Source organism: Oryctolagus cuniculus, chromosome 15 (genome assembly GCF_051225735.1).
Source record: "Oryctolagus cuniculus isolate XC-2025 breed Fujian yellow rabbit chromosome 15, ASM5122573v1, whole genome shotgun sequence".
Classification (NCBI taxonomy): domain Eukaryota; kingdom Metazoa; phylum Chordata; class Mammalia; order Lagomorpha; family Leporidae; genus Oryctolagus; species Oryctolagus cuniculus.
The window spans coordinates 32996058-33019609 of NC_142881.1; the positions used below are offsets into that span (position 1 = coordinate 32996058).

General features: G+C 48.7%; 1 protein-coding gene across 5 annotated transcripts in view; it reads left to right on the forward strand.

Annotated features, from left to right (window-relative positions):
- PIK3AP1 (phosphoinositide-3-kinase adaptor protein 1) overlaps positions 1 to 20081 on the forward strand; it is a 221568-nt gene extending 201487 nt beyond the window's left edge. For all 5 annotated transcript variants that reach the window (XM_089314634.1, XM_089314635.1, XM_089314633.1 and 2 more), the window contains 4 exons: positions 6747 to 6902; positions 12239 to 12309; positions 13216 to 13331; positions 19317 to 20081. In XM_089314634.1, the coding sequence (XP_089170760.1) occupies positions 6747 to 6902; positions 12239 to 12309; positions 13216 to 13331; positions 19317 to 19374 (401 nt within the window). In that variant the 3' untranslated portion in view covers positions 19375 to 20081. The remainder of the gene's footprint in view (positions 1 to 6746; positions 6903 to 12238; positions 12310 to 13215; positions 13332 to 19316) is intronic.
- The last annotated feature ends 3471 nt before the right edge of the window (positions 20082 to 23552 follow it).

Consider the following 23552-nt stretch of genomic DNA (forward strand, 5'->3'; position numbering starts at 1 on the left):
TGCTTTCCCTCTGATACGTATCACGCAGCACAGCCTGGAATTACCTGTGTTTCTGTTCTCTGGGTTGAGGTCCAACACCCCACTCCCTCCCACGCTCAGCTCCATGAGGGTGAGAGTGTGTTGTCTGTGTTCTGCTGAATCCCCGGAGTGCAGTGCAGTGTGCTGGGGGAGCCCAAGAAGCCTTTGTTGGAAGGATTCATTGGAGTAAAATGCTTGGTGACACCATTCAGTCATTCCACACACTGAGCCTCTGGTGCCCAGGTAAATGCAGAGACCTGAGTGACATCATCTTCCATCCAGTAGCTAATGAGTTAATTGTCTTTTTAGTCATGTAGGCCTGGCTTCCCTTCTTAGGGTCTGTCCCAAATGCCTAGCACTGTGTTTTGCAGATAGGAGTAGCTTAGTTAATGATTTGGACTGAATTGGAGAGGGCAGTTAACCTTAATGGAAGGTTAGAGAGGTCCTCCTAAGACTTTTGCTTGGGTGTCCAGATTTTGGGTGTGTGCTATGGCTACCGTGCTCACACTTGTGTGCCCTCCTGGTTGAGAGGAGGGGGAAAGAGGGAAGGCAGAAAACCTGTTTCGAGTCCTGCATAGCCATCCTAGGGTCAGATAAAAGGGCTGTCGATGGTAAAAGAGCTGAGGTGCCTTTTAAAACCAGAGCACATGAGCCCAAAGATTCAAGTCTGGATTAAATGAGACACTGCAAGTTTTTAAATATAGGCAGCCTCGAGGAACCTGTGATTTGGTGCTGCCCCGGCGTCTGAAGGCCCGGGAGCAGCAGTGTTGGAGTCACGTGTGCCCAGCTGTCTGGGCCGAGAACCGAGCTTTCTGCACATCGTCACGTCTTTACCTGCCGCCGGGACTACAGCTGGTGCACTGGAGATGCTGAAGCAGGACAGACAGGCACGCTGAGGGGGCCGGGGGGCAGGCCAGGCCGGGGTGGATCCCTGCCCACTGCTCGTTCCTGCCAAGCTGGGAACTGCGAGCAAGATCCTGGGCCTCCCTGAGTCTCCATCTTCATCTACATCTGCAGAATGGCAAAAATGAAGGTGCCCACCCCACTGGGGTTGCCGTGAGGGTCGGGTGAGCTGTGGGAGGCGGGGACCAGTGCCTCTTGTGGCACCTGGCACACAGGAGCACCCCAACAGCTGTCCAGGGGTGAATACACATGCCCACCCCCCAGGCTGGTGTCCTTGAGTGCACTGGACTGGGACTCCCTGTCCAGGTCCTGCCGTAGAATCACAAGTTTTGAAACAGTCTGCCAAGCTCAGCCAAGGCTGATCAGTCTGCAAATAAGCAACTTAGATGCACCAGTAGCCTCAGTCTGAAGAGAAAGGGTCAGCGTGTACCTTCTTCTCCAAGCTTGGTGCTGACTTTGTTCTCCCTCCCCGGTCCCGCCCCACAAGACCAGACTCTTTGAAAAGGAATGTGGGGGGAAGAGGAGGTTAATTACATTTGTATTTTTTTTTATTTTATAAGCTTTATTTACTTTCTAGAGAGGCATAGTTACAGATGGAGAGAGGGAGAGACACAGAGAGAGGTCTTCCATCCATTGGTTCACTCCCCAAATGGCTGCAACAGCCGGAGCTGGGCCGATCCAAAGCCAGGAGCCAGGAGCTTCTTCCAGGTCTTCCCATGCAGGTGCAGGGACCCAAGGACTTAGGCCCTCTTCTACTGCTTTCCCTGGCCAGAGCAGGGAGCTGGATCGGAAGTGGAGCAGCTGGGACTCGAACTGGCACCCATATGGGATGTCAGTGCTGCAGGTGCATGCTCAACCCACTATGCCACAGTGCCAGCCCCGAGTATTTTTATTTTTTTATCGGGGGCTTTGGCCTACATCTTAACTATGAAGAGATGAACCCATACGTCACTGCACACTGAGCAAGAATGGGTGGAGACAGCAGGACTCTGCAAGGAGCTTGGGGAGAATGCTCTGCCCGTCATCTCGGAGAGCTTCCTTGTGTTTAATTTGATTGTGATAACATACCTATAATATAAAGTTTACAATCTGAACCTGCAACAGCCAGAGTTGGACCAGGCCAAAGCCAGGAGCCAGGAGCTTCATCTGGGTCTTCAAACAGGTGGCACGGCCCAATCATTGAGGCCATCTTCCACTGCTTTTCTGAGGCCATTACAGAGAGCTGGATTGGAAGTAAAACATCTGGGACACAAACCAGTGTGCATATGGGATGCCAGCATTGTAGGCGGCGGCTTTACCCACTACACCACAGTGCCGGCCCTAAGGAACCCAACTTCATGAGTCGCCATTTGGTGCCTCCCAGAGTGCACGTAGCAGGAAGCTGGAATCAGGAGCAGAGCTGGCACTCACCCAGGCACTCAGATATGGAGACACTCGGTGTCCCAAAGTGGGGTCTTTTTTTTTTTTTTTAACAGGCAGAGTGGACAGAGAGAGAGAGACAGAGAGAAAGGTCTTCCTTTGCCATTGCTTCACCCTCCAATGGCCGCCGCGGCTGGCGCACTGCGCTGATCTGAAGGCAGGAGCCAGGTGCTTCTCCTGGTCTCCCATGGGGTACAGGGCCCAAGCACTTGGGCCATCCTCCACTGCACTCCCGGGCCACAGCAGAGAGCTGGACTGGAAGAGGAGCAACCGGGACAGAATCCGGCGCCCTGGCCGGGACTAGAACCCTGTGTGCCGGCGCTGCAAGGCAGAGGATTAGCCTAGTGAGCCACGGCACCAGCCCCAAAGTGGGGTCTTAACTGCTAGGCGAGTATCCAGCCCTTTGAGCCATTTTTAAGTGTACAGCTCAGTGGTATTAAACCATTCACTGCATCCTACAGCCATTACCACTTCTATTCTAGAAGTTTTTCTGCTCTAGCAAGGCTTCGAGAAGAAACAGCTGGTACGGGAGGTGATCCCAGGGAACATGCAGGGGGTGCAGAAGGGAGACAGGAAAGGAGTCCCTGGAGAACTCGGCTCTGAGTCGTCCCGATGGGGGGCAGGAGAGCTGGGCAGTGGCACTCTAGCTTCCATCAGTTGTTGGCTGGGGGAGGGGCATTCCTAATTCGGCTCCCACAGAAAGCCTCAGCAGTTGGCAGTTGGAGCCTGCACTGCAGGGTGAGGGCACCCGCTGGAGGGAAGGCATCGCTGGTGCTCAGTGAACATGAGGTGTCAGCTGGCTGCAGAGCTCGGCGTGTCCTCAGGTGCAGACCCGCCTGCTCTGTGCTCTTCACACTGGGTCCCTGGAGGGGGCTCAGCTGCTGCATGCCTGCTCGTGGGCATGGGCTTAGGACCGGGCAGGGGGGGTGGGGTGGTGGGCAGGGAACGGGTGCATTAGGATCCACAGGGTTTGGGGCACCTCCTCTGCGTACATCACCATGGCCCCTTTTAAAAGTCTGTTTTCTTTTTTAATTCTGCATGTTCTTTTTTAAAGATTTAATTAATTAATTAATTTGAAAAGCAGATTTAGAGAGAGAGAGAGAGAAAGAGAGATCTTCTGTCTGCTGGTTCACTCCCCCAAGTGGCCACAATGTCTAGGGCTGGTCTTGACTGAAGTCAGGAGCCAGGAGCTTCTTCAGGGTCTCCTGTGTGGGTGCAGGGGCCCAAGCGCTTGGGCCATCTTCCACTGCTTTCCCAGGCACATTGGCAGGGAGCTGGATCAAAAGTGGAGCAGTTGGGTTTTGAACCGGTGCCCATATGGGATTCTACCACTGCTGGTGGCAGCTTAACCCACTACACCACAACACTGGCCCATTAAAAGTCTGTTTCCACATTGAACTTCTGTTTTCTCAGGAAGGAAGAATTCTGCCACACACACATCACTGAAAACCACTAGTACATGGTAACATTGATCTGTAGAACAATTAGGGCCGAAGGATGTCACTTCAGCTTAGGAGACCTTTTCTAAAGAATTTAGTCCACTCTAAACACAAGGACTGGCTCTATTAATCTAGAAACTTCATTTTCCTCTAGAAAAATGAGTTTTCTTGAATTTGGGTTAGAGCACCAAAGATAATTAAAAATGAAGATTCTGCTCATGATAACTGGCCAGTTTCTCTGCAGCCCTAGGGAGCTCTTCTGCCCTTACCGGGCTGGTGCAGAGTGCTGATGGTGTAGAGATCAGGCAAAGTCTGGCTTGCGCATACCATGAAGACAACCAATATTTGTGTTCCGGGTGTGTCATGTGGGGCACACAGAGAGAAGCAGGCTGGGGCCCAGGAAACCTAGGCTCTGATCCCCAGCTTGTCCCTGAATCACTTTGTGGTCAGGGCCAGTCCTTTAACCACTCCGTGCCTCAGTTTCCTCACCGGGGGCTGCACCTGATTTACCTGCTTAACGGAGAGAGAAGTCATGAAGCTCAGAGGAGTTCTCCTGGTGCTGGTGGGCCTACTCCGGGAGAGTGCCGCGAAGCAACAGCGGTCAACACTCCTGGCATCCTGCCTTTATTCAAAGGCTGTCGGGATTTAGTAACCATTTAGATTGGCTCCACCTGATCTGCTGAACGTTTGGCCGCAGATGTTCCCCTGTGTGTTTCGTTTTCCTTCTGCGTAGACCTGCTTGGAGGTAGAAGATTGCTCCCTGGGAGTTCATTAAGCAGGCAGAAACAGCCTCCACTTCCTCCCCCCAAGAAAAAAAATGATTTTTTTTAAAAAGACAGGTTAAAACCGAGAGAACAAAAACGTGTGCGATTTGCTTGGGCGCTAAGGTGTCATCACGTACACTCAGATGAGGCTGCACCCAGCTATTCTCTCCCAAATGGTCCAGGCCTGGGTGGGTGCTTCCCCTGCACAGAAGTAACCAAGGGGGCCAGCGCTGTGGTGTAGTGGGTGAAGCCGCCGCCTGCAGTGCTGGCATCCCATTTGGGCTCTGGTTTGAGCCCCAGCTGCTCCATTTCTAATGCAGCTCTCTGCTATGGCCTAAGTCCTTGGGCCCCTGCACCCACGTGGGAGACCTGAAAGAAGCTCCTGGCTGCTGGCTTCGGATCAGCACAGCTCAGACCACCACACCCATTTAGGGAGTGAACCAGCGGTTGGGAGACCTCTCTCTTTGCCTCTACCTCTCTGTAACTCTGCCTTTCAGGTAAATAAACCTTAAAAGAAAAAAAGAGGTAACCAAGAGAGCCCCGGGCTGTGAGAGGGCCGGTGTTGCAGTGAGGCCTGGGAGCCTGTGGGACACCAAGGCTCTGCCGTGCAGCTGGAATTGGAGTTTCTAGAATGAGGACCTGGAACTTGGGCCTTTTGCGGCCCCACAAGACCACCCTTTCAGTGTTCTCTGCATGTAGCTGGGGCTACCCTGGCCTCGTGCCCCCCAGTCCTGCCATTCATGCTTACCCATTTACCCTTCTCTGCGCACTGCTGGCTTGGACTCTCTGAACTTCCTGCCACACCCATCCCATAGAAGAATGGAGGCAGAGGAGGAAGTGTATCCGTGAACAGAAGTGCACACCTGAGCTTACCTTCTGAAAGGCCCTGCCACCACCCCACCCCTAGGCAGGAGCTCTCCTGCCTGCACATTCCCCAGGGCCAGACTTGGTGTCAGAACCACAGTTGTTTTGCTATGCAGGAGCTGTTTTCTGCACAGAGAACCAGGAGTGGAAATCTAGAGAGAAGCAGTGGAAATCTAGAGAGAAGCAGAGACAAACCATGGGCAAGGTTAAGCCAGGAAGGAGATCCAGTCAGGGCTTTGCTGGGCAAAGGAGTCATCTGTTTATATCATTGTCAGCCTTATAAGCCACATCTCTCAGGTCTGAAGGGGCTCCGTGCGTTACCCTGGGTCCCTACTGTCAACACCCACCCCGCTCACCCATCACCTGTGACCTGTTCGGGGACTGAGAGGCAGTAGGAGTGATGGTTAAGAGCCTGGACTCGTGAGCCTGGATTCAGACCCCCGCTCTGCCCCTCACCAGCTGCAGGGCAGGTGTGCTACTTCCCTTCTCTCTGCCTTAGCTTCATTTGGGGGTGATGATACTACATTTCTTTCTCAGATATCATGAAGACTAAATGAGCTAAAAGCATGGGAGCTCTTATAACTGCCCGTGCACAGGCTAGCCTGTTGTTAGCATCTGACCGGTTCGGAGAGGCAGACTTCTCCAGCCCCACAGCTGCTCGGTGGCAGAGTTCGGGCCAGGCCTCTTCCTAATCACGTGTTCTTCCCACTCCCTGATGCAGAAGCACTTCTGTGTCCTTTCCTTTTTAAAATGTATGCATTGTATTTATTTGAAGAGCAGAGACAGAGGGAGATCTTCCATCTGCTGGTTCCCTCCCCAAATGGCTGCAACAGCCAGGGCTAGGCCAGGCCAAAGCCAAGAGCCAGGAACTCCATCCGGCTCTCCCACCTGTTGTGGCAGGGCCCCAAATACTTGGACCATCATTTGCCAGAGTCCATTGCTTCCCAAGGTCTCTGACTGCCCTGCCAAGCAAGGAACTGGATCACTAAACTAACTGGGACACGAACCAGGCATCCTGATAGGGCATGGATGTATCATCCCACGTGCTAGCTAAGCCACTGCGTCAAACATCCGCCCCTTGCCCTTTTCTTGCATTTCTCCATAAAGCTCTCCTGCCTCCAGCAATGGCCACACAGGATTCTCTGGAGATTCAGTGCTGAAGGGTGGGGAGACCAACTCGGGGCCCCTGCCCTTCCCTCTTTCCTTTCCTTTCTCCTCCTCTTCCCCTGTCTACCCTCCAGCCTCAGATAAGGGAGGCAGGTGGAGAGGGCGTGGCTGAGCAGGTTGGCAAATGACAGTCTGATGTATCCCAGCTTCTCCCTCTGTCTTCTCATTCCAGACTTGGAGATCACAGTCCCAATTCGACACTCACAGCCCCAGCCTGGGAAAATCGAGTTCGGAGTCTACGAGAGCGGTCCCAGGAAAAGTGTTTTCCCCCCACGGCTGGAGCTGAGACGGGGAGACTGGAAAACAGACAGCACCTCCAGCACAGCGAGTGAGCAGCAGACCCGGGGAGGGGAGGGGTGGACCCCAGTTGGCACCTTTGGGCCTAGGGGGACATTCTGCTCAGGGCCCAGAAGATCTCCCTGGGCCTGGTTTGGGTTTGAGAGGGGTAAAAATGGGGAGCAATTAGCCTGTGAGGTTTGCTTTTTATCCTGTGAAACCATGGTGATGGACAATCATTACTCTATCCTTTTAGAAATAGCAGCCCCTAATAATAACATTAACGTTTATGGAGCACCTATTAAATGCAAAGACCCTGCATGGATTATCTAATTTAATTCTCACAAAAACTCTAGGAGCCGTCACCGTCACTGCTGTTTCCTGAGGAAGGAGCTAGAGGCTGAGTGTCTTGTGCAGGTTTCAGAGCTCACGTGGTGGAGCTGGGTTTGACCGCAGTTGGTCTGGATCCAGAGCCAAGACTCTGAGCGCCTAGTCTTGCTGCTTCCCCAGCTGGGGTGAGGGGAAGGACAGGGCAGTCAGAGACCTTGGGAAGCAATGGACTCAAACTTGAGAATTCCAACTTTACAGGCCAGGGGGGATCTAATTAGCCAACGTCTTTCTTGAAGAGGAGCCTGATTGAGTAGACAATGCCGGCTAATGTGCAGCGGGCTGGGGGCTTTACTCTCGTTTCCCGGGCAGGATCAGCTGACTCCAGACATGCTGGGTTTTCAAACTGCAGAGACTGAGTTGCTCTCCTTTCGTGTATTTCAGTGTTATCAGAACAGCTAACAAAGCAATAGGAGAGCCAGAGAAAAGCTGCAGTTCAGGAATCACAACTCCTTCTTAAGTGTCAGGTGGAGAAGCCCACATAGGTTGGATCAGGAAGGCCATCTAACCCAGGCTTCTGGTCTTTTCTGCATCCAAACTCCCTCGAGAGACTGATATGCCCTTGTCATTTTCCTGGAAAAATGCTTGTGTACGTACACACATGCACTAGCATGCACCTGCACACACACATGCTGGAGCACTCATGCATTTTTGCCCGCCCTTGGCATTAGGTCAGGAATCTCTGAACTAGTTTCCCTCCTTCCTTTATGCATAGGGCATTTGCAGCCCAGAGAGAGAAAGAATTTTTGCCAAGGTCACACAGCCAGTAGGTAGCAAAGGTAGGATTAGAACCCAGCTCCTGCCTCTTCCAGGCTAAAGTTCCTGCCACCAACAACTGTCAAAACAGAGCCAAAGCCTGTCCCTCGACCACCTGGGAAGTCCAGGTGGGACAAAAGAGGCAATAGTTTGTTTCCAAATCACCCACTGAGACAATTCAAGAATTCTGAAAAGTTCAGAAGTGGGGAGGTTTTCCCAGGCAATCACAGCTGGCAGAGGAGGCAAGGAGTAGGTGGTTCTTCTCTCAGATACATGGGAGAGGAGAGGAGAGGAGAGGAGAGGAGAGGAGAGGAGCGAGAATTCTCCCCAGTGAGGGAAGTGCTTTCCAAGGTGAGAGGAGGAGAGCGAGAGCTGGAAATTAAACAAGATGAACTGGGAAAGCTCATTTCCGGTTTAGAGTAGTATCGTGGAAAATGTGTCAAGTGTGTGTCTTACCTTGGGATAGCTTAGGGTGAGGGCAGGGTAGAAAGAGTAAGCTGTACTTTTACCTTGTGCAGTGGTTTATTGCCCAGAGACAGCTGGCTTATCTGGTTAGAAAGTGTCATTGAATGACCGACCACAGGATTCTACTCTCCTTTGTGGCTCTAGACACACCCAGCCTGTTACACAGTTTCTGTTAGCTTTTGTTATGCAGCAAACCATGCTGAAGCATGGCTTGAAACATAACCATTCATTGATGGCTGATTCTACACCTAGGGCAGGGCTCAGAGGGGCTGGCTCATCTCTCCTCTGTGTGACATCAGATGATGAGCTGTGAGCTTGTTTTGGACAACTAAGATGGCCTCTCCCTATGGCCTTTAATTCAGTAGCCTAATTTCTTGTATGGCAACAAGATCTGGAAAGGGAGCATTCCAGATGGACAAGCCCTAAGGACAAATGATTAATAAAAGCTAGCTTGAATCACACTTGCTAATGTCCAGGCTAAAGCAGGGCACCTGGCTAGCCCAGAAGTGGTGATGAGGGGTGAGTGGGAGGGGCAGGGGAGAGCGCTGGGAGTGAGGTTCATTGGGGGGTCCCTAATGATTAGTCTACCATCTTGGAATTGATGCTGCTAGTGATGGCTGCTTATTCAGAGGAGGCCCTGTGCCACGCGTGTACCGTGTGCTCTAATTCATTGTAAACAACAGTGCTGTGAGTTTCTGCATGAGGAAATGGAGACTCTAAGAGATTGGGCACCTTGCCTTGGATCTCTCAGCAAGTAAGCAGAGGTGCTGAGATTCACATCTAGATTGTCCGTCTCTTAACCATGGAGAAGTACTGCCTGCCACGTGGAAATAGCTCCTAGGACAGAGAGGAAGACTGGGTGTGGCCCAGCTCTGACCCACCAGCTGCTCCTCAAGCCCTAGAGTCACACCCTAAAATGGCACTATTTTAAATGATGGCACAGCTGTCAGCTCTTGGGAACCACAGAAAAATAGTTGCAGGTTAAATCTGGTTATAAGTAAAAATTGAAGCCCTCGATATTCATGTTAAGTTTAAAAGAGAACAAAGTTGCATTACAGATGCACTGTTGACTTTCTCCTAGGTTGTCTGGCCCAGTTTTCTTAAGGGTTGTGTTATGTGTGGTCATTTTTTACCCTCATTCATTCATCCACCAAATATTGGGGAATGCTTTGTACAAAAAAAAAAAAAATGGAGCCAAACCAAACACTGGAGACACAAAGCTGAAAAAGAATCAGGGCCTGTATTAGGAGCTTGCAATGGAAGAGAGAAAGTGTAGGAGTAGCATGAATACAGTTCTGTCTGACCCTTCTCCTCGGATGACAGAGCCCTCCTTCCCTCTGGGAAGTCTGAAGGTCAGGAGGGCTGGGCCACAAACACCTGCTCACTGTGCAGCACAGAGGCTGTGTGGGGCAAGGTGTTCGCCCCAAGAGGGGACAGGACCAGGGCAGATTAAGCAGGGGAACCATGGCTCTGAGTCAGAGCTGAGGCTCAAGATCTAAGGATGCCACAGGAATGGATGGTGGGAGCTGATGGGCGTGAATGGGAGCTGATGGGCGTGAATTTCCCAAGCCACAGAGCCAGTACCTGTGACAGTTTTTTTATTCCCAGCTAATGGATAACCTTCAAAACAAGTTTAGGGGCCAATGCTGTGGCTTAGCAGATAAAGCCATCACCTGCTGTGCCGGCATCCCATATGGGTGCCGGTTCAAGTCCCAACTGCTCCATTTCCGATCCAGCTTTCTGCTATGGCCTGGGAAAGCAGAAGAAAAGGGCCCAAGGATACATCTTAATAAAAAATACATCTTAATAAAATAAGAATACATAATAAAATTAGAATACATCTTAATAAAAAAAAAAGTTTAGTTCACTGGGAGGGAACTTGATGAGCAGTTATCAATGAAGTGGATAGCCTCTAGGCCTGAGGGGTTACTTTTAGTTGGGTAAATCTGGAGAGGTTTGGCATCATGTGTCCTGAGCATAGAGACAGAGGAGATTTTAGACTTATGGACAGATGTGGGCTGGGGAAGTGGGGAGAAAGGACAGTGTGGCCAAGTGAACAAAATATTTCTTTTTAAAGATTGATTTATGTATTTGAAAGTCAGAGTTAGACAGAGAGAGAAGGAGAGGCAGAGAGAGAGAGAGAGGTCTTCCATCCGTTGGTTCACTCTCCAGATGGCTGCAACAGCTGGAGCTGAGCTGATCCGAAGCCAGGAGCCAGGAACTTCTTCCAGGTCTCCCAAGTGGGTGCAGGGGCCCAAGGACTTGGGCCATCTTCCACTGCTTTCCCAAGCTATGTCAGAGAGCTGGATTGGAAGTGGAACAGCTATGCCACAGCACCGGCCCCAAACAAAATAGTTTGACACATTGATTTTAACTTATCTTTTATCTCCCATCTGCTGGTTTACCCCCCAAATGCCTGTAACAGCTGGGCCTGGGTCAGGCAAAATCCAGGAGCCTAGAAATCCATTCAGGTCTCCTTTGTGGGTGGCAAGTACTTGGTGTTCATAAATACTTGGGCCATTTTCTGCTGCTACCTTCCCATGGACTGAATTAAAAGCAGAGTAGCTGGGACTCAAGCTGACACTCTGATATGGGATGTGGGGCTCCCAAACTGTGGATTAACCCACTGCACCACAACAGCCCGCAAGTGGCATCTTAGCTGCTGTACCAAATGTCTGACCCTTGGCACATTGTTTTCAATTTAAAATATTCTCTCCAGGTATAATCCAAAGCTATTATCATAACCTGCTGTACAAGCTAGCGTCTAAATTAATTAGGTCAACATTGATGCCATAAATTAAGTCAAAATTATGACTGCTTACTAGTATTATAGTAGACTAGTAGGATTGGTAGCTAGTTGAAGTAGAAAGCCTGCAAAACTAAGAGCTGTCAATACTGTTAGTGGCGACATTGGTAAATTCAAGTTAAACCCAGCATGTTATAGTTGGTTAGTCCTGTTCCTTGGTCACTAGAGCACCACGTGCTTGAGCTTGCTCTGGTACTGTGCTGACCAGTACAGTAGCCCTTGGCCACACATTTATATTTAAATTTATGTTAATTAAAACTAAATAAAATTCAGAATGCATTTCCTTGGTTGTAGTCTCCAAGTTTCACATATTAGATGGTACACAACAGAACATTGCTGGCAAGTTCTATCAGATAGCACTAATCGAAGGATGTAAGTCATTGATTCCCAACTCAGAAGCCTTGAGCACCTAAACTCGCATGGTCAGAGTTCCTTCCGTGAACAGAAATGTATTTTTTGAATTTGTGCTTTGCGTTTTGTTTGTGTTAGAGTGGCTGGCCCTTTATTAGAGAGTGTATCTGCACATATAATGCGTGAACATATTTGCTGTAATTCCAAAAGAAGTAAAAAAAATGCAACAACAAAATTAGTTTGCAGAATTTGGAGATACTGCTGAGCCACTGAGAATCTGAGCACGTCTGCTTCCCTGTCTGTCAAATGAGAGCACTAATATGAAGTAGGGTTTTCCTAAGGATTAAGTGGCAATCCTGTTTTTTTATACTTAATGTGTGTTAAGTCTCAGTAAATGGTAGCTATAAAACAGAAAAATAAGTGATAAAAAGTGGGCTATTTCCTTTTACGCTGTAAGAAAACAAAACTTTGATAAAACGGTATAAGATGGCCACATGTTGCAGAACCCCGTATTCACGGCCTATGTGTTAATTCTAACAGTAAAACTGTCAGTGCTGGAGCCCTGCATTTTGCTTCAGCCTGAGAGAACCCACAGTCCGGCTGATCTTGTTTCTGCCCTGCAGGCAGTGCGAGCAACCGATCCAGCACGCGGAGTCTCCTCAGCGTGAGCAGCGGGATGGAAGGGGACAACGAGGTGAGGTCCGGGACCACGCCCATCTGTCTGTTCCAGGGCTCATCTCCGCCAGAGGCTGGAATCCAGGAGGCAGGAGGCAGACACAGGGGTCACGTGTATGAAATACCCAGAGTGGGTGATCCCACAGAGACAGAATGCAGGCTGGTAGTTGCCAGGGGCTGGTGGGAGTGGGGAGTGGGAAGAAACTGCTTACTGAGTTTCCTTTGGGGATGATGGACAGGGTTTGAGACGAGAGACAGTTGGTGACCGCATGACACTGTGAATGTATCAGTGCCACAAAATGGTTCATTTTGAAATGGTTAATGTTAGGTGAATTTTGCCTTGACTAGAAAGAAAGGAAACAAAGGAATGAGATGGATGGATGGATGGATGGATGGATAGATGGATGGATGGATAGATAGATATACATAGATAGATAGATAGACAGACAGAGGTTTGTGGCAAAATTGGTAAATATTGGTAAACAGAAGTTCGCTTTAGGCAGGGACTGCACTCCAGGTCGGCCCAGTTTGAGTCAGTGAGTCTGCCCTGATCCTGTGACCACTGACTGGGACAAGTCAGAAGGACTTACCAGCGCTGCTACCAACCCTGAAGACTCTTGAGAAAGGGCCCTAGGTGGGCATTTCTAACAAGCTCCTAGGCAGTGCCCATGTAGATGGGCCACACACCACACTTTGAGTAACAGAGATTTAGAATTTAGGTGATTGATGCTAATTTGTCCAGATTGTCTTCTGCAGTGACTCTGGGAGGAAGTGGAAAGCCGCCAGTGTCACTGGTTCCATTATCAGTTCATGACCAAGCTTCAGCCACAGCCTAAGGAGGGATGAGAGGTTGTGGGAGGGGTGTTCAGCTGAGCTGGGGGCATAACATAATTTCCACCCTCCTTTCTCATCTTGTTGGCCATAGGATAATGAAGTCCCAGAGGTTACGAGAAGTCGGAGTCCTGGCCCCCAAGTGGATGGAACAGCCACCATGGCCATGGAGCGGCCCCCTAGGGTGCCTCCCCGAGCTGCCTCCCAGAGGTAACACTGAAGCTGACAGGATGATTCCCCCTCACTCTCCGAATTCTAGGGGCGGGGGTGGTTTGGGGACATCTGCGGCAACTAAGAATGAGTGCAGAGATGAGGGAAACGCCTGCTCCTGACGTGTCAGTGTGGACTTGAGTGATTTCAGTGATGCATTACTCAAGTTGCGTGTGCAATTTTTCTTTTTTTTTTTTTTTAAGATTTATTTATTTATTTGAAAGGCAGAGTTACAGAGAGGCAGAGGCAAAGACACACACACACACACACACACACACAGAGAGAGAGAGAGAGAGAGAGAGAATCAGAGAATCAGTCCTCCATCTGCCAGTTCACTCCCCAAATGGCCACAATGGCTGGAGCTGGGCCGATCCGTAGCCAGGAGCCAGGAGCTTCTCCCAGGCCTCCCACCTGGGTGCGGGGGCCCAAGATCTTGGACCATCTTCTGCTGCTTTCCCAGACACATCATCAGGGAGCTGGATCAGAAGTGGAGCTGCCAGGACTCGCGTCAGTGCCCATGTAGGATGCTAGCACTGCAGGCGGCAGCCTTACCTGCTAGGCCCCAGCACCAGCCCCGGTGTGTAGTATTTCATAAGTGAAGTACACTGATGAACATCAACTTTTTAGTAATTTTTTATCTATTTGACTAGAATTCAGCTCCCTACTAGCACATTTCCTTGGCTTTGTTGCGGGAACCGTGGCCTTTGAGGAACAGGCGATGAGAAGGAATTGGAAATAAAAATGCAGACGAGAAGCAGCACGGTGTCCTGGGGGCGAGGCTGGCTCCAGAGCCACAGTCCTGGGGCCAGTTCTCCAGCAACTGCTCTCGAGCTTGGGTGGCTTGTTTGACTTTCACGTGCCTCACTTGCCTTGTCCATAAAATGGGGATGTTTACAACTTCCTCATAGAGCTCTAAGGGTTGATTGGGTTCCTAGCCTATTGCGAGAGCTTAACAATGTAAGTGGTTTTTAATACATCAGAGGAAGAAACATCTGGAGACCTGGAGGTGAGCAAGACACTACAGAGCCTGAGGTTTGCACTGGGCTCGATGTGTGTCCGTCTGCATGTGGAGCACGGGCCTCTTTGTATGGTGGTGCAGAGTGGTGGCGAACGCAGTCAGAGCTGGCTTATGTGTCTCTCAATGCAGAAAGGAGCCCTTGTCTTGGGAGTCTCATTCTTTGATGTTTGAGACGCGGTATGTTTTGGGAGGAGGGGAGGAGAAGGATAAATGAGGAAGCTTTTGTATCAGCCAGGATTTTTTTCTGCATTTTGAACATCCTAGCTTAAATGAAGTTCAATAGAATTGGGGAAGGTATAGCAAGGAGGCCCTCCTCCCAGTGAACTGGAAAGAGAAGCTGACCCTATGCTAACCATCTCCCCATTTCTCCTTTTGCTGTTTCCCACTTTCTCTGTTGCTCCCAGCAACAGGGGCGAACTGACACCCACGGCGCACACAATTTCCACAGCACCAGGTTGTACCGCATTCACCCGGTGTGCTTCCTTGGTGTAGACTAGGGGGCATATATTAGAATATCAGTCCTAGAGGGAATCTTGGTAACAATCTAGTCCAATCCTTGAATTTGCATTATATTTTGTTGCTTAAAAATTCTTAATATACTTGGTGGCTGGGGAGGAAGGCTACCAAGGGCAACTATGATAGTAAATGCTAAGTACTGAGAGTTTACTATGTGGCAGGTACTACACTAAACATACTAAAAACATTACCTCATTTAATTCTGTCCTTAACCATGTGAGGTAGATATGGGTGTTAGCCCATTTTGCAGATACAGAAACCGGAGCTTGAGATTGAGTTGAGACTTGCTCTGTGTGGCAACCCCCGTGTGCCTGACTCCAGGACCCCCTCTCTTCGTCACTGTTACACCTGCCCCAGGAAGCCTGGGTGTTGGGAGGAGATGCAATGTCCGAGGCCTTTTAGTCCCGAAGGTAGAGGGCTTTGGAGGCAGTTATCTAATTCTACCCGCATGAAAGTGTTGTCAGCTTGAAAGTATGGCTACAGAAATACTGTACTGCAGGATTTTGTTAAGGGAAGAGAACAGGAGCAGAACAGGGAAATGGGATCTAGGCTAGAAACTGGGATGCCTGTCCGTGGGTAAGAAGAGATGCAGGTGGATTACTCGGGGAGTCTGGAGGCCTGTCACAATAAGGATGGGAGAGAGAAGAAGGAAAACACCTTTGGTAAAGAAACAGTGTCCGCAAGGAGGTCTGTAATTGATCAGACTTGGCGTTTGTGTGCATTTTTGGTGTGAAAAAAGATTTGCAAGTATGCAGTTGGTTTGTAAGGACGCATACAATGTTCATAATAAAAGGAGGGGATTTTTGAGCAGAGGTTAAAGCAGGCCTCCCATCTGAGGGACTTTGCTGTTGACCTGCTTACAGACAGGAGGGGAAGCTGACCTCGGAGTCCCTGTCCTCACTCCTCCTCCTCTGGTGCTTTCCTGAATCCTCCCTCCCACCAGCAGCACTGGTGGGCACAGCCTGCATCCCATCCATCACACCATCCCACTTCCAGTCCTCTCCTCTGCTCATTGCCACCAGCAGACATGGACTGCAAGCCCCCACCCCTAACTCAACCTCCTGCCTACTCTCGGCTGGGGACCTCCACCCAGGTGTCCCACAGTTATCCCAAACACGGCCCGTGCAAAATGGAGTGGCTTTGCTCAGGAGCTCCCTGCCTAAGGTGGAGGCACCAGTCTGTCCCTTCCCCAAGCCCTGAACCCTGGTAGTGGCTCAGGGAGTGTGCCTGTCGCAAGATCTCAGAGTAGACCTGGAACACGCACAGCCAGGTTGTGAGCTTTTCTTCTTGAGTGCCTGTTCCAAGCCAGAAGCTGTGCTACCTGCTTTCCAGTTCCCTTTAAGCCTCAGCCAGTTCTCCAGCGCAGGCATCGTTACCTCTGCTTGGCAGAGAGAGAACAGTTTCTGAGAAGTTGAATCTGCACACACACACACACACACACAGATGTATGCGTAAATGCATCCGCTGCACGGCCTCATAGATTGTCATTCTCAGTTTCCTTGTCCAGAGGCTCAGTACGGTTTAGAGAGGCTGCCTGCTGTCTGTTCACTTACAGCATCTTCAGGGTGGTTCTGTACCAGTTGTGTTTGCTGTTACAGATCATACCGGGGTGAATGCCCAGCAGACAAATGTTTGAGAGAAAGGAGGAAGCGGGGAAGGGAGGGGGAGCAGCCGAATGAGCTCAGGTAACAGCTGCTCTGAGCCCTGGTTCATAGGGCAGGCTGGGGAGATGGAAGGACGCTGTTTCACTCTTAACGCTCGGTCCCTCGGTGACAATCACACAAAATCATCTGCTGCCGATTTCCTGAGGACGTCTGTGGTTATTCTTTTCCGCCTCTACCTCTCTTTCTTGTCCCTGAGCCGGCCTCTGCTTTCCAAACCCTGCTGTCATTTCCTTGATCTACACAAAACCTGCTTTCAAGAGACATTTGGTAAATATTTACTCATTGATTCAGTCGGTCCTCAAGTGTGCAACTCCAGGGGAGCCCTGTTCGGTTGTAGCACCTGACAAAGCTCTCTTTCTTGACTTATTGACTTGCTTCCAAGAGAATTAAATATTGGTTTTACAGTACACTTGTGGAAATGCTATCTGTAATGGTTGAACCTATCTGTAAATGGGCCACCTGAGATGTCACTTGGGACTGTGCAACCCCCCCCCCCCCCCCCCCCCCCCAGAATAACATGGAAAGCAGACCTGGAGCTGGGATAACACACCCTGGTCTCCCGAGGAAGTAGTCGTGAGAAGCAGATTTTGAAAGTTCTCAGTTCCTCCCTCAGCAACCTCTCTACTGCAGTGTGTCTCCTGCCTGGCTTCCTGTTAGAATCACTAGTGTTTTAAAATCTAGGTTCATTTATTTATTTATTTATTTAGGATTTATTTTATTTATCTGAAGGCAGAGTCAAAGAGAAATCTTCTGTCCACTGGCTTACTCCCCAGATGGCTGAAGCAGTAGGTGCTAGGCCAGATTGAAGCTGGGAGCTCCATCTGGGTGTCTCACATGAATGCCAGGGACACAACTACTTGGACCATCTTCCATTGCTTTTCCAGATGCACTAGCAGGGAGCTAGATTGCAAGCAGACTGCCACTCCAGTATGTAATGTGACTTAACTCACTGGGCCACAACACCAGCCCCTAAACTCGAGGTTTTATTATTATTTAGAAATGGCAGAGTCAACAGATCAGGTAACAACTTCCACAAGAAAGATTATTATACTCACAGTTCCCAAGAGGAGGGGCCACATCACCCTGTTGATGTGGGAGAGCACACAGTGCACACCAGGGTTGGTCAGGACACACAGAGAGGGCGGGGGAAATGAGGACAAAGCCTTTACTGTGGATTCCAAGAGAAGAACCAGAGGCGACAGGGTAAGCAGACTTAGGATTGGCTAGTTTGAGTCATAGCAGTGGGCTCTGGAAAGTGGGGCCTGTCCCTGGTCGGCTGGTACCTGGCCAGGGGTGATAGAGGCAGGTGCATAGTGACCCAGAGGAGGGGGTTGTGATTTGCATCTGCATTGGTTGGTTTGCATGTGAAAGGCATGTGTTTGCTATCTCTGGGAATAAGCTCACCTTGGGATGGGCAGTCTTTCGAGGATCAGCAAGGATCGAGATAACAAAGAATTAGAAAATAAAAGGCATGGTAAATATAGCTGGTTTGGGGAAGGACACCAATTTTTTTTTTTTTTTTTTTTTTTTTGACAGGCAGAGTTAGACAGTTAGAGAGATGGAGAGAACGGTCTTTATTCTGTTGGTTCACTCCCCCAATGGCCACCATGGCCGGCGCTGCATCGATCCTAAGCCAGGAGCCGGATGCTTCCTCCTGGTCTCCCATGCAATTGCAGGCGCCCAAGCACTTGGGCCATCCTCCACTGCCCTCCCGGGCCACAGCAGAGAGCTGGACTGGAAGAGGAGCAACCAGGACTAGTACCCAGCACCCCAACCGGGACTAGAACCCGGGGTGCCAGTGCCGCAGGCAGAGGATCAGCCTAGTGAGCCATAGCGCCGGCCGGGAAGGACACTACTAAAACTATTAAAACATTTTGTTGTTTGTGCCCTAGCCCCTAGAGATTAATGGTGGACTGAGTCTGGGATAGAGCCTGAAAATTGTTTACTTTTTAATTATTTTTATTTTTAAAGATTTATATCTTTATTGAAAGGCAGAGAGAAAGAGAAAGAAAGAGAGAGGTCCTCCACTGGTTTACTCCCAAATGACTACAACCTGACTGTCTGGGTCAGACCAAAGCCAGGAGCCCAGATTTGCAAATGGTTCTCCCAGGTGGGTGGCAGGAGCACAAACACTGGGCCATCTGCAGCTTCTCCAGGCACATCAGCAGGGAGCTGGGTGGGAAGCAGAGAAGCTGGAGCTGGAACTGGTGCTCTGATATGGGATGCTAGAATCACAAGTCTGGCTTAACCCACTGTGCCACAGTGCTGGCCCCTATTTTTTATGTTTAAAAGCTCCATTGGGGTAGGCAATTGCTCTAGAGGATAAGACACCCAAGTCCATGTCAGAGCATCTGAGTTTGATCCCTGGCTCCAGCTTCTGACTCTAGCTCCCTACTAGTACAGACCCGAGCAGGCAGCAGTGATGGCTCAAGGAAACCAGTTCCTGCCACCCACATCGGAGGCCTGGGTTGAATTCTGGGCTCCTAGCTCCAGGCCCACTCCAGCCACGGCAGGCTTCTGGGGAATGAACCAGGGGATGGGAGCTCTCTGTCTGGCTCTCTGCTTCTCAAATAAATAAATAAAAGCTCCCTAGACATCTAATTGTGCAGCTGGAACGGGAGCTACAGCTAGCATATGTCGCTCAGGTGTTCGGAGGCGTGTCCCGTCTCATTGACAGAGGAGCGTTTCCTTTGCATGGCATTACCAAGTGTACCACAAGTTGTGGGTGCCTGAAAGCTATTTAATCAAATGATTTTTAAAATGGCGTTGCTTTGTCTTCCATTTCAGGCCTCCAACCAGGGAGACGTTCCATCCTCCGCCACCTGTTCCACCCAGAGGCCGCTGATTCCACTCCGCCAGCCTGCCTGCCGCAGGCCCTTCAGACTGCAGTTCTCAGCCCGTTAGTGACTCCAGACTTCAGGATCCACCCTCATGGGGGGTGTTTGCAGCCCTGCTTGTTTGGGTTGTCCTTGAAGAAGACATTATTAAAGCACGGAGAAGTGAAAGACTAAGGATTGTATTCACCATTGCCAAGTGTATTGACCCAGATACTTGTTAGCCAAAAGGAGAAAGGCCTGGTCAGGGTGCTTCTAATTTTGCATATCAGAAGCTTGAGAAGATCAGTCAAAAATGTACTTTACAAATGATTTTACTGAAATGCACTTATATTAGTTCTCCTGTATTTGCTAGTCTAGCCTAAATTCTAGAAATGTTTATGATTGGGGGGCCGGCACCATGGCTCACTTTGTTAATCCTCTGCCTGTGGCCCTGGCAACCCATATGGGTGCCGGGTTCTAGTCCTGGTTGCTCCTCTTCTAGTCCAGTTCTCTGCTGTGGCCCGGGAAGGCAGTGGAGGATGGCCCAAGTGCTTGGGTCCCTGCACCCGCATGGGAGACCAGGAGGAAGCACCAGGCTCCTGACTTTGGATCGGCGTAGTTCCGGCTGTGGCGGCCATTGGGGGAGTGAACCAACAGAAGGAAGACCTTTCTCTCTGTCTCTCTCTCTCTCTCTGTCTATAACTCTACCTGTCAAATAAATTAAAAAAAAAAGAAATGTTTATGATAAGACTTATACTTTCAAGTAAGAAGATCAGAGCCCCATTTTTAAATAATTGTTCAGGTTTTCTATATATTCAGAAGGTGCTAGCACCAGTCACCTACCACAAACTGAGAATAAAGCAGTCAGCACATTAAGGGGGGATTGATTCTGACTCTTCTGATACAGAAGGCCAGTGAGGTCCCACAGGAGTCTGGAACCGAGAGTAGCCTGTTGGTTAGAGGGAGACCTGGGCCTGGACTCAGGACCTGCAGGTTCTAGACCGCCACAGTTTTGATCTCCAAATACCCAGTCTCTCTCTCAGGGAGTGCCGGGGTCTACAGATTGGCTGCTGGCCTCTCAGAGGTTTCCTCCCTTCATAGCTTCCAGGCACGGTACTACTTTCAGTCTGGGCATTTATACTGCAGTATGCTTTCCAAGCAGTGGTGTTGACAGAAAACATCTAAACATGGTTGGGAACCGGAACTCGGGATGCCAGGAACTCCACTTGTTGCCCTAGCCTTTAAAGTCTTAGTTCTGGCCTGAGGCGGGGGTGGGGTGGGGTGGGATCCTTGACTTCTGCTCTGCTGAGGGGTCCGAAGGAGGGACCTTAATAGGAGTAGTTGTACACCTCCTTCCTTACACATTCTTGCCACCATGCTCAGTAAAACTGGGCAGAGAATGTAGAGCCTTAAATATGTCATTCATTCCAAGTCCCTGTCACATAAACCTGCCTTTAAAGCATGAGTCTGTAATGACAGCTAATTATGTAGTGAAATTAGTGTCAGAACTGTTTCTTTTAGAAATATCAGAAAGCTGGATGTTTCCCATGAAATTATTCTCCGTTTCACACAGGTATATAAAAACCACATTAGTAATGATCCATTTAAGTACACTTTTATTAGGTCCTTTTCTGATCATCCAATGTTCTTCCTAAATCCCATGCCTCACTTCAGAAAACAATGATGTTTATTGAACTTAGCAGTTTCTGGAGTCTTGAGTTTTGTTTTCTTTTGACATAAAATCCACTCCCGCCTCGTCCTTCAGTGTTTGTACAAATTGCATTGTACCAGTCCTGTTACATAGCAGCCATTATTCAGTCCCTGCAGTGGTTCCTCTACTCCCCTGGTCACTTATTTCAGGGCAATAAGAAGATGTGACATAAAAGGAGAAAAAAAAATTACAATGTTGATATGGTCTGGCTCCTGTTTATATTATGAATAGTCTCAATAGTAAGGATGTTTGATTTTGACAAAAGGTTTTTTTTTATTACATTCAAAATCTTTAAATTCCCTTTTGGATGCCAAATCTAGGTGTTTTTTTTTTTTTTTTTTTTTTGTACATCCTCTAATGAACGTTTAGATTGATAACATGGCAAAACCTACTCTCAGGTAATGGTAAACATCACCGTGCAATATGTGAATATTCTGTGGCATTTTATTCGTACACAAAAATAAGTGGAAGAAGCAAAGTTGAAAGTGCTGAAGAGAAGCCCGGGTCCCATGAATGCGATATGCCTCTGTCGTGAATGGGCGTGATCTGGACACCAAGTCGCAAGGGACGAGGTTTGAGTGCTTCGTAGGTGTTCACTGACCACCCAAGCTGGTTGACTGTGTGTAAAAGAGGACAATGAAATAAATTGGGTTAAACGCAAGGACTGCATTATCAAAGAATGTCTCTAACAAGGAGGTGAATTAATTCATTTCTCTGGAGACAGAAAAATATTCAACTACAACCTAGGTGTATCCTATTCCACAGACTCAATACATTTGTACACATTTTTAGGAATATATTATGTAACGAAACCATGGATTCTCTATACAATGAGAATCAGAAACTAAACTATAAGGAGGTATGGAAAGAGACTCATAAGAAGTTTTCCACAGGACTCCGAGAGACGGCTCTGCTGCCACCATCCTTCCCCACGGTGTTTCCAGCCGGCTCACTAGAGAGTGAAGTTACTGCTCCTCTTCATTGCCATCGCCTTTCCCCACAATGGTAGGAGATAACTTGGCTTCCAGTTCCTAGGCCAGCCCAGTTCCTTCATTGCATATTAGAATCCAGGAGCAGATAGCCTAACTATAGAAGCAACAAAGTGTGAAGACTGAGAGATATGAATAAGAGGTTCGTGTTGTAATAAAATAGTTTAACTTGACATGTTTAATGATGTGAATACTCTGATGCCTTGCCATCATTACATACAGTGGTAGTATCTCGAGAATGTCAATGAATATTGTGTCAAGCCAGGTCTCCACCCCCTTGTTCTGCTTTGTTATTAAAAAAGAGTCCCTTGTCAATCCTGTTTTACCTCAATAGCTGGGATTTTTAGACCCTCCCCCTGTGCCCAGGCAGTAGGCTGGTTTTCAGTGCTGCTCCTTCAAACAAAAGTGCGTGCTTTTGGAGCTGCTTGGCAGAGGAAGCATTAGTAACAGATTTATTTCTGAAAGACAAGTGATTAATTTGGATAATTCTAAAAGATTCACCCTAAACATCAATCCTCAATCTTGAGGGATATGCCTACGTAAATATTTCCTTTAGTTTGGTAAATTACATTCTGTTCACTTCCAAGCAAGTTATTAAGAATATCAAAGTCTTCATTTATTCCTGATGGCCAGCTATTAAGTTCACCAGAGTGGTGAGAAAATGAGTAGGAGGTTGAAAGATGTATTCTGAATTCTGAGACACAACTTGGGATTTGTTTTCTCATAGAAACTGTGAAACAGGCTAACCTGAAAAAGCCCTTGTATCCTACAACATGGGAGAAAATGTCCCATCTGTGCAGTAGGATTTAGTAAGGGGGCAGGGAAGAGAACATTGGTTTGGAACTCAGGAAGCTTGGTTCTCAGTTTGATCTGCTTCTACTTGATGAGTTCACATAACTTGACTACATTGGCGTGTGTTTCATCATCTATGCTATGAAGTGGAGAGCTATGTGCTTGATTATACCATAGGCCCCTGGATATACTCTATATTCCTTCAACTTTACAAGTCTAAGTCTAAGGCAAAGGATAGGAAATTTCTCATTCTGCAGATGTAGGGACACAGCCTTACTGGAGGCACTACCAAACTGGAAAGGACACACACACACAGTCATGTGGCAATTGCTGTTAGTTGCCCTGTATTACTGTAACAGATCAGTTTGAAGGAAAACAGAAAAAAAAAAAAATAACTAGAGACAGTGAAATAAGAATGGCACAAAGAAATTAATCATCTTGGTTGCTCTTCCATCCAAGACCCAAATGTTTTATGTGATGGCTTCCTAAAGTATTGAGAGCAAGCCTGAAGGTCACCAGTGTCTGGAGTATTTCATCCAGAACAGAAAAAGTGGAAGTTGTAAGTGGCAGATAACAATGAAAAGGCTGCTTGCTATGCCCCCGGCACCCAGAAGTAAATAAGTGGCAAAGCAAACTTGTGAAGAAGAAACAGAATTTCAAAGAAAAAGTAGCTGATAAAATCAGAAGAGATGTTTTCATCCACATCCCAAGACTT